General features: G+C 39.6%; 1 protein-coding gene across 1 annotated transcript in view; it reads right to left on the minus strand.

Annotated features, from left to right (window-relative positions):
- The window catches only part of LOC126236308 (ATP-dependent zinc metalloprotease YME1L-like), a 95,628-nt gene extending 84,554 nt beyond the window's left edge, over window positions 1–11,074 (minus strand). Inside the window, exons 1-2 of the mRNA XM_049945518.1 lie at window positions 10,938–11,074; window positions 10,680–10,826 (exon numbers count right to left, since the gene is read on the minus strand). Of these exons, the coding sequence (XP_049801475.1) occupies window positions 10,680–10,826; window positions 10,938–10,964 (174 nt within the window). The 5' untranslated portion in view covers window positions 10,965–11,074. The remainder of the gene's footprint in view (window positions 1–10,679; window positions 10,827–10,937) is intronic.
- Between the last annotated feature and the right edge of the window lie 105 nt (window positions 11,075–11,179).

Here is an 11,179-nt window from a genome sequence, read left to right on the forward strand (position 1 = left end):
ACACACACATATCCATCCACACATACAGACACAAGCAGACAATATGTCTGGGAGAGGGTAAGGAGTCATTCCAATCCCGGGAGCGGAAAGACTTACCTTAGGGGGAAAAAAGGACAGGTATACAATCGCGCACACACACACATATCCATCCACACATACAGACACAAGCAGACAATATGTCTGCTTGTGTCTGTATGTGTGGATGGATATGTGTGTGTGTGCGCGCGATTGTATACCTGTCCTTTTTTCCCCCTAAGGTAAGTCTTTCCGCTCCCGGGATTGGAATGACTCCTTACCCTCTCCCTTAAAACCCACATCCTTTCGTCTTTCCCTCTCCTTCCCTCTTTCCTGATGAGGCAACAGTTTGTTGCGAAAGCTTGAATTTTGTGTGTATATTTGTGTTTGTTTGTGTGTCTATCGACCTGCCAGCGCTTTTGTTTGGTAAGTCTCATCATCTTTCTTTTTAGATATAATTATTTGATTTAAATGATTAATAAAAAATCTCATATAAAGATGTGAAACAAATAAATATCAATTACACCAATAACCTGACCAGTGCTTTCCTCTCCCGCAACTATCCTGCAGACCTTGTCCACAAACAGATCTCCCCAAGCAATACGTTCCTCCCCGTCCAACAATAATGTTGCTACCCCCAGACCACACAGAAGCATCCCCCGTGTCACCCAATATTATCCTGGCCTCAAATACATCAACAAATTACTCCACCAGGTATACGACTTTCTCAAGTCAAGCCCTGAAATGAGATCATCCCTTGACAATATTCTCCCCACAACATCCAGAGTTGCCTTTCGTCACCCCCTAACCACCGTGACATCCTTGTCAAACCTTACAATATTCCCAGACCATCTTCTCTACCCAGCGGTTCCTACCCCTGTAACCGACCCCGCTGCAAAACCTGCCTCGTGTATCCCCACAACCACCTACTCCAGCCCCGCTACTGGTAAAACATACACAACTCAAGGCAGGGCCACATGTGAAACAACATGGCATTTATCAGCTGACATGCCTGCACTGCACAACCTTTTACATCGGTATGACGACAACTAAGCTGGCTGAGCGCATGAATGGGCACACACAAACTGTCCGCCTAGGAGATGTCCAATACCCAGTAGCAGAGCATGCCCTCCAGCGTAATTCTAGGGACCTAGGAACCTACTACAATGTATGTGCCATTTGGCTTCTCCCACCCAACACCAGTCCCTCGGAACTGCGGAGATGGGAACCTGCACTCCAACACATCCTTTCACCCCGCCATCCCCCTGGACTGAACCTACGTTAACCAACCTCACTCCCATTTACTCTTCAGTCTTCTCCTTTTTCCCCTCTCCTCTTTAGCCATTCATGCATCTTTTCATCCTACATAGTTGTGTTTATCTTTATACTATATACCTCTTTACTTCTGTATGCATCCTCTTTGGTTTGAAGCTGGCACAGTATTTACAGTAGAATATCTTTGGCTTCCCTCTGACAACCATGCCTCCATCCTTGCTACCCTCCCAGTTTACCTTTCCCTGTTGCTTTATAACCTGGGTTGTGAGTAACTGAATCCACTTCCCCTTTTTTCCCCTCTCTGTAAGCACATTACTGGTTACAGTACTGAGCAAGACTTCATACATCGGCACAGTGATCTAACTGTTGATGATGACTTGCAGATCTGTTTGCACCATGAAGCTACAATTTTAAGATAATACGGACTTTTGCTGAAGATCTGTTGCAATCATTTCCAGAAGAAGGATCTAACTGCATGGAGAGGTTTGTAAGTTATTACTGTAGCAGCAGCAGATAAGCTAAATGAAATAACAAAAATGAATATTAAGCAAGGACAAATGTTGTGCTTATGCTGCCAAAAAGAATTAGCAACAAAACCAACATTATCACCCTCAGCTTTCGACAATGATGAAGATACACATTATAGTGATGACTGTAGTGCACTAAAAAAGTTAGATTCAGGTGTAATGTCTCTTGGTCTCTCCCCTTTGAAGTTCTCTTGCATAAGCTCAAGAGGAAAGCAAAGCAACACAAAGCGAAAAATTAACTAAGTTCAGGGAACAATTGTAGATAAAACTGAGGCTGCTGGAAGGCTCAATTAGAATTCAAAGTCGAAAGTGTAAGCAGGCAATGCACAAACTGCAGTAACTGAAGCAAAAAACTGTCTTCCCTGCAACTCGTAAACCGACCAAGCTTCAGATTTTAATACCTGCTCCCAATAGCTGGTCCATAAAACAACATCAAGAGAGTTCCAAGTTTCTAAATGAATGGTTAGGAATGCAAGGCAACTAAAAGTTGAAAATGACATACTATCAACACCAGTAACAAAGTGTGGAAGATGGACTTCAGACGCCATGAAAGAAAAGATTACAATTTTTTACGAAAATGATGAATATGGCCTACTTTGTCTAGAAAAGAAGGATTTTGTCTCAATTAGAAGTCCTAATGGAGTAGAGCAAAAACAGAAACTCTTATTGCTTGTAAATTTGAAAGAGTTGCTTACTCAATATCGAAAAGAAAAAATGGAGCAATAAATTGGGTTTTCTAAACTTTGCGAGTTGCGGCCAAATTGTTGCATTACCACTAGATCAGCTGAAACACATTCAGTATGCATTTGCACTGTCCATCAAAATGTGAAGCTAATGCTTAATGCAAGCCCTGGTGAAACTGACTACAAGGCCATTCTTGCCAAGATTCTGCAGTTTAGATTCGAAGGGTTGCATGCTTCAACAGTTTGAAAACTGCCCAGGAAGAGTAGATTTGGAAAAATATTTAATGGAGGCTTTTAAAAACTGTGATTTTGACAATGTGACTGAATTCAAACTGCGGAACCACACTGATCATGATACACTGGAGAGAAAGAAACTGCCTACTGGAGAATTTAGTGACAATTTGATTGCCTAAATTTTGAAGCTTTCTAGTCACCACTAGATTGCGAAACATCAGACTTTTTACTTGAAGGAAATAAAAGAAAATTTGAAACAAGGTGATCTAGTTATTGTAATGGATTTTGTGGAAAATTATTCTCTCATCATCCAAGATACTGTTCATGGGTATCACTGGGACAACAGTCAAGCAACACTGCACCCGTTTGTAGTATACTAAATAGCTGAAGAAGTACAGTGTATTAGCTTATGGATTAGCAGTAATGATCTCAGGCATGACACCACTGTTGTCCACACATTTCTCCCCAAATTGATAGACATCCATATATTTCTGGCCAAATTGATCAATGCTTCAGCAAGGGCAAGCCTGCAACGAACGACAGATGGTCAAATTTTAACCCCAGAGGATTTATTCAAATATTGTGACGAAAAAGTACAAGGAATCAAGTTCATCTTTGTTACAAGCAAAGAAATATAAAACAGAAAAAACTACAAGAAGAATGATTTGCAATTATGGCATACCTTAGCTGCAACTTGCGGAAATTGCAATTTTTTGCCAATGGATTTTTTGAACCACATTCAAGTTAGCTGGATTTCAAGTGATAAAACTTCTTTTATGGTCTCAGTTTATCAATCAGTTGACACCAATGTGACTTTTATGTCAGTTTTAAGTCTTATTCCCGACCAATACATTGCCTGCATCTTTGACAACTGCTGGTGGATTGGTAACGTGTGAAGCTGATATTGAAGAACACAATGCCCTGGTCAAATTCATGCACCCTTTTGGTCAAGCTCGTTCATTCTATTGGCCTGAAATAACGATAAATGTTGGACTCCTGGACAGCACATCTTCATGAATACTGCAGCACCTTCAGCAACTAGAACAGGATGTCAGTATAATTTTCCAGAAGCCATATTGAGCAGAATTGAAGAAAAATTTAACTGCATGAAGAAATAATTTTAAATAGCACCGGCTTGGGAATCAACATGTTGTTGTTGTGGTCTTCAGTCCTGAGACTGGTTTGATGCAGCTCTCCATGCTACTCTATCCTGTGCAAGGTTCTTCATCTCCCAGTACCTACTGCAACCTACATCCTTCTGAATCTGCTTAGTGTATTGATCTCTTGGTCTCCCTCTACGATTTTTACCCTCCACGCTGCCCTCCAATACTAAATTGGTGATCCCTTGATGCCTCAGAACATGTCCTACCAACCGATCCCTTCTTCTGGTCAAGTTGTGCCACAAACTCCTCTTCTCCCCAATCCTATTCAGTACCTCCTCATTAGTTATGTGATCTACCCATCTAATCTTCAGCATTCTTCTGTAGCACCACATTTCGAAAGCTTCTATTCTCTTCTTGTCCAAACTGGTTATCGTCCATGTTTCACTTCCATACATGGCTACACTCCATACAAATACTTTCAGAAATGTCTTCCTGACACTTAAATCTATATTCGATGTTAACAAATTTCTCTTCTTCAGAAACGCTTTCCTTGCCATTGCCAGTTTACATTTTATATCCTCTCTACTTCTACCATCATCAGTTATTTTGCTCCCCAAATAGCAAAACTCCTTTACTACTTTAAGTGTCTCATTTCCTAATCTAATACCCTCAACATCACCTGACTTAATTCGACTACATTCCATTATCCTCATTTTGCTTTTGTTGATGTTCATCTTATATCCTCCCTTCAAGACACCATCAATTCCGTTCAACTGCTCTTCCAAGTCCTTTGCTGTCTCTGACAGAATTACAGTGTCATCGGCGAACCTCAAGGTTTTTATTTCTTCTCCCTGGATTTTAATACCTATTCCGAATTTTTCTTTTGTTTCCTTTACTGCTTGCTCAATATACAGATTGAATAACATCGGGGAGAGGCTACAACCCTGTCTTACTCCCTTCCCAACCACTGCTTCCCTTTCATGTCCCTCGACTCTTATAACTGCCATCTGGTTTCTGTACAAATTGTAAATAGCCTTTCGCTCCCTGTATTTTACCCCTGCCACCTTTAGAATTTGAAAGAGAGTATTCCAGTCAACATTGTCAAAAGCTTTCTCTAAATCTACAAATGCTAGAAACACAGGTTTGCCTTTCCTTAATCTTTCTTCTAAGATAAGTCGTAAGGTCAGTATTGCCTCACGTGTTCCAGTATTTCTACGGAATCCAAACTGATCTTCCCCGAGGTCGGCTTCTACTAGTTTTTCCATTCGTCTGTAAAGAATTCGTGTTAGTATTTTGCAGCTGTGGCTTATTAAACTGATTGTTCGGTAATTCTCACATCTGTCAACACCTGCTTTCTTTGGGATTGGAATTATTATATTTTTTTTGAAGTCTGAGGGTATTTCGCCTGTTTCATACATCTTGCTCACCAGATGGGAGAGTTTTGTCAGGACTGGCTCTCCCAAGGCCGTCAGTAGTTCCAATGGAATGTTGTCTACTCCGGGGGCCTTGTTTCGACTCAGGTCTTTCAGTGCTCTGTCAAACTCTTCACGCAGTATTGTATCTCCCATTTCATCTTCATCTACATCCTCATCCATTTCCATAATATTGTCCTCAAGTGCATCGCCCTTGTATAGACCCTCTGTATACTCCTTCCACCTTTCTGCTTTCCCTTCTTTGCTTAGAACTAGGTTTCCATCTGTGCTCTTGATATTCATACAAGTCGTTCTCTTTTCTCCAAAGGTCTCTTTAATTTTCCTGTAGGCAGTATCTATCTTACCCCTAGTGAGATAAGCCTCTAAATCCTTACATTTGTCCTCTAGCCATCCCTGCTTAGCCATTTTGCACTTCCTGTCGATCTCATTTTTGAGACGTTTGTATTCCTTTTTGCCTGCTTCATTTACTGCATTTTTATATTTTCTCCTTTCATCAATTAAATTCAATATTTCTTCTGTTACCCAAGGATTTCTACTAGCCCTCGTCTTCTTACCTACTTGATCCTCTGCTGCCTTCACTACTTCATCCCTCAAAGCTACCCATTCTTCTTCTACTGTATTTCTTTCCCCCATTCCTGTCAATTGTTCCCTTACGCTCTCCCTGAAACTCTGTACAACCGCTGGTTCTTTCAGTTTATCCAGGTCCCATCTCCTTAAATTAGCACCTTTTTGCAGTTTCTTCAGTTTTAATCTACAGGTCATAACCAATAGATTGTGGTCAGAGTTCACATCTGCCCCTGGAAATGTCTTACAATTTAAAACCTGGTTCCTAAATCTCTGTCTTACCATTATATAATCTATCTGATACCTTTTAGTATCTCCAGGGTTCTTCCATGTATACAACCTTCTATCATGATTCTTAAACCAAGTGTTAGCTATTATTAAGTTGTGCTCTGTGCAAAATTCTACCAGGCGGCTTCCTCTTTCATTTCTTAGCCCCAATCCATATTCACCTACTACGTTTCCTTCTCTCCCTTTTCCTAACTCGAATTCCAGTCACCCATGACTATTAAATTTTCGTCTCCCTTCACTATCTGAATAATTTCTTTTATTTCATCATACATTTCTTCAATTTCTTCGTCATCTGCAGAGCTAGTTGGCATATAAACTTGTACTACTGTAGTAGGTGTGGGCTTCGTATCTATCTTGGCCACAATAATGCGTTCACTAAGCTGTTTGTAGTAGCTTACCCGCGTTCCTATTTTCCTATTCATTATTAAACCTACTCCTGCATTACCCCTATTTGACTTTGTGCTTATAACCCTGTAGTCACCTGACCAGAAGTCTTGTTCCTCCTGCCACCGAACTTCACTAATTCCCACTATATCTAACTTTAACCTATCCATTTCCCTTTTCAAATTTTCTAATCTACCTGCCCGATTAAGGGACCTGACATTCCACACTCCAATCCGTAGAACGCCAGTTTTCTTTCTCCTGATAACGACATCCTCTTGAGTAGTTCCCGTCCGGAGATCCGAATGGGGGACTATTTTACCTCCGGAATATTTTACCCAAGAGGACGCCATCATCATTTACTCATACAGTAACGCTGCATGCCCTCGGGAAAAATTACGGCTGTAGTTTCCCCTTGCTTTCAGCCGTTCGCAGTACCAGCACAGCAAGGCCGTTTTGGTTATTGTTACAAGGCCAGATCAGTCAATCATCCAGACTGTTGCCCTTGCAACTACTGAAAAGGCTGCTGCCCCTCTTCAGGAACCACACGTTTGTCTGGCCTCTCAACAGATACCCCTCCGTTGTGGTTGTACCTACGGTACGGCTATCTGTATCGCTGAGGCACGCAAGCCACCCCACCAACGGCAAGGTCCATGGTTCATTGGGGGAATCAACATGAGAAGACATATATATCAACTTGGGAAACACGACAAGAAACCCAACTGAGCCTTTGGAGCCTCGATGAAGAAACCAGCAAACACGGCTTGGAAAACACAGCAAGAAACTCAACAGCAAACACGGCAGTCCATATGTAACAAAATAAGCAATGTGTGATAACGACATCATGTCCATCTTGTCTTTGCAACCATTCATGGTCACTATCAGGATAAGTACAGAAACTGACACAACTAATGGCTTTGAACTGGATGAATCATCAGATTTCCATGGATTACATGGAACACCAGCATTAACCTACCAGCTGTCATTGCTCTTGTCTAGAAGTTACAAATTTGCAACCCTCACCGTGCTGCAATTGTTGAAGTTCGGACTCATATTTGGTTCCTTTGCTGAAATGAATAATATCCAATAAGATGTTTCTAAAGTAGAAAATTGTGCTTTTTCCAACAGTGCTGGAAAGGAGAATTTCTGAAATGATCCTTTTGCAATATCTGCATCTGAACTTGGCTCATTTATTGTAATTTTAAATTTGACGCCATGTATGTTTTCAGACTTCGGTATGTTGTAGTTATTTGTCAGAGAATAAAATTCACTAGAACTCAGGCACAATAAACTCACAAATATAAACTTGCTAATACTCCATGCAATATGGGCTTCAAGGTAATGGGACTAGTGGTTTTTTAGTATTTCCTCTGTCCTTTTGTTAAGCTTTGCTAGGTGGCAGCTCTTGTGTGGCCATAGCCTAGTGCATTCTAGTCAGATATTTACGAACTTATTCCTATAGCAAATAGGTTTGCCAATGTCAGAAACAAATAGTTATCTAAAATGCTATCAAAAGATTAATACTAAATATCAATTACTGACACGTAATAGAGAGACAGACAGACACAGGGAGTAAATAGCAAAGTCTCAGCCACTCTGTTCAGTCCCTCTCGATTCTGTGGAAGTTGGTACGGCATCATTAGGCTGAATGGATGAAGCATTGGGGCCCCGCCTGAGCAAAACTCATCCAACTAGTTTTAGTGTCTCACTTCAGCAATGGCTGCTTTAATTCAACTATATCCCATTATCCTTGTCTTCCTTTTGTTGGTGTTTATCTTATACCCTCCTTTCAAGATACAGTTCAAGTCCTTTGCTTTCTCTGACACTATTACCATGTCACTGGAAAATCTCAAGGCTGTTATTTCTTCTACCAGGACTTTACTTCCCTTCCCTTTACTTTTCCTTCACTGCTTGTTCACTGTACAGTTTGAATAATATAGGAAATAGGCTACAACCCTATGAAACTACCTTACAGCTACAGCTTCCCTTTCATATCCTTCAATTCTTATTAACTGCAATCTTGTTTCTGTACAATTTGTAAATAACTTGTACTCCTTGTATTTTATCCTTGCTACTTTCAGTTTCAATGAGTGTATTCTAGTCAACAATGTGTAAAGGTCTCTCTAAACCTACAAATGTTATGACATAGGTTTTTCTTTCCTTAACAAATCTTCTATGACAAGTCACACTGTGAGCATTGCTTCCTGTGTTCCTACATTTCTCTGGAACCCAAACTGATTTTTCCTAAGGTCAGCTTCTATCAGTTTTCCCGTTCTTCTGTAAATAACTCATGTCAGTATTTTGCAACCATGACTTATTAAATTGATAGTTACATAATATTTAAGCCTATCATCACCTACTTTCTTTGGAACTCAGGCACAATAAATGGAATGAGTACAGTCTTGTTAAGTGCCTGACAAGGAGACCAGACAGGAATAAGATTTTTGTAACTTTTATATTTATGATATGTTACGTCCAGAACTCAAATATCAATTAGTCAAAGAAGTTCACTGAAACTCCCAAAAATTCAAGAAAATTGACATTGAAGTTTTCTGGGAATGTTTAATTCACTAAATGAAAAGCAATTTATGAGTAGGCAACATGACTGTGTTACAATGATTGTCTGCAGTGCGGGCTGTCTAGGTTCAATACTATACTCTTAATATCAATTTCATCACTTTTTTTAATCTGTAAAAGAAAGCAGGTTAATAAGTCTATGTAGATCTGGAGCAGTTCAAACAGACACGCCACCTTTCACTGGTTTTATGGCTTCTGGAAATACTTTCTCACTCACTTCTAATCTAGCCAAGTTCTTTTTTGTCAGTTCATGACACGGCACCAAACTTCACAAGAAAATTAACCTTATCTGCATTTGCTATTCTGTGTAGCAATATATTATTGCTGGTAAAGTATTTACTTGTACATGGATTGAGGGTAGGCTACATTTCAACATTGTTGAAATCTACTACTGTGGGCTCACTGAGCCATGCCTCATCTGTTTCAAGTGTTTTATGGTAAATTGACAAAGATAATATGTAAATTAATTGGGTGAATAAATCTCATTTGTCTCAAGCAGGATTAAGTAACAAAAATGCAGTAGTCAAACAGAACTCTGCTTGCACAAACTGAAACAGTGTTCACTGACTGACTGACTGACTAGTAATCCTTAGACAATAATGGACGAAAACTCAGTGCCAGCCACTGCTCCATTAATGAACTTGTTTGTCTGTTGGTCAGTCAAACAAAAGGTTCCAGTGGCGGGAAATTCTAACTGTTGATATCTACAGATCAGTGTCACCACAACCAAGATTTGAGTTGGGGTCAAGGGTCCAGAACTCCTGCAAGGAGCCTATAATTGTTTCATAATTCATTTCAAACAAACAAGCATAACTATCTACTGTACTGTCTTCAAAAATGTTAGAAGACACTCGACAGGATGTTGTTATATATAACATTAGTGATGGTGCAACACAAATGGTATTGCTCCAGAAACTATTCTGCATATAATGCTAAAAATTGACCAATTTCCACACCAACTATTACGGAATATCACTGAAGAGTTTTTCACTAATATTTAGAACCCAATGCTTCATTACATTTTTTTTTGTGTTCATGGCCACTCTTTCTTTCCTTCTATCAGTTGCACGATACCACTTTGATTTTCGTAACTGTGATTTCTTTACATTCATGCCTTGTGACCGCAGCAACCGTATCATCGCTCTTTACTTTCAAAAGAGAGGAATGTCATTTGCAGACATTACTTCTGGTACCTGTCTCCTTTGCGCTCATTTCTGTTCTTAAGTCATTAAAGCCACTCATTATTTAGCATACAACACCAGGGGTTATCGAGTACAACGATTACAAAATTACTATTCACATATCCATTTTTGGTTATAGTAGATTTGACGTCTCAGTGAAAAAAAAAAAAAAGACACACAGAACGAACAACAGCAAATCACCATGTCATACAATCAAAACTTTTGCATTAAGATCAACCTATGGAGATGGCGAAATTTAATCCTCCTTCCCCCACTGATGGTTTATATGCGTGTACTACCATATGAAACAATGACAAGTTTGAGTGACGGTTATGAGTCAAAGAATGAGACAGCAAATGAACTTCAAACGAGATAACAAATGCATTAAATGGCAGGGAACTAATACTTAGCAGCTTACCTCGTTGAAACTTTCACAACATATTGGTGTATCAATATCATTGTGTTGCTGTATTCCCTTTTGGGCACTTTTCGTTTCGGAGTTCAACGGTCTAATAGTTCTTCTTGGACTAAATGCTGCAGCCACTTGTGATAGATTGCACAAGACCTATCAACATTTGATGCAAGTTGCAAACAATTGTAATAACATAAATATGAAGACACTGAAATCGTCAGCTCCTTATTTTACGTACAAAGCACTATCGAATGGTTGCATTACCTGATTCTGTGACTGAAAACTAAACATGAGGCTGCTTTAGAAACTTAATATCAACACTAAAACAATAACTGAGAGAACTAAATATTTATATGACATACAGACATGAATGCGATTGCCGTCTCACACTTTGTTTTAGATTACTAGCAGGCAACCAACATCGCAGCACTACGTTATTTCTATTTCACGAAAACATTTTTCTAAGAAATAAATGTGAAAATTTATTCCATTTTATTTATTTGCGG

The sequence above is a fragment of the Schistocerca nitens genome, chromosome 2, assembly GCF_023898315.1.
Source record: "Schistocerca nitens isolate TAMUIC-IGC-003100 chromosome 2, iqSchNite1.1, whole genome shotgun sequence".
Classification (NCBI taxonomy): domain Eukaryota; kingdom Metazoa; phylum Arthropoda; class Insecta; order Orthoptera; family Acrididae; genus Schistocerca; species Schistocerca nitens.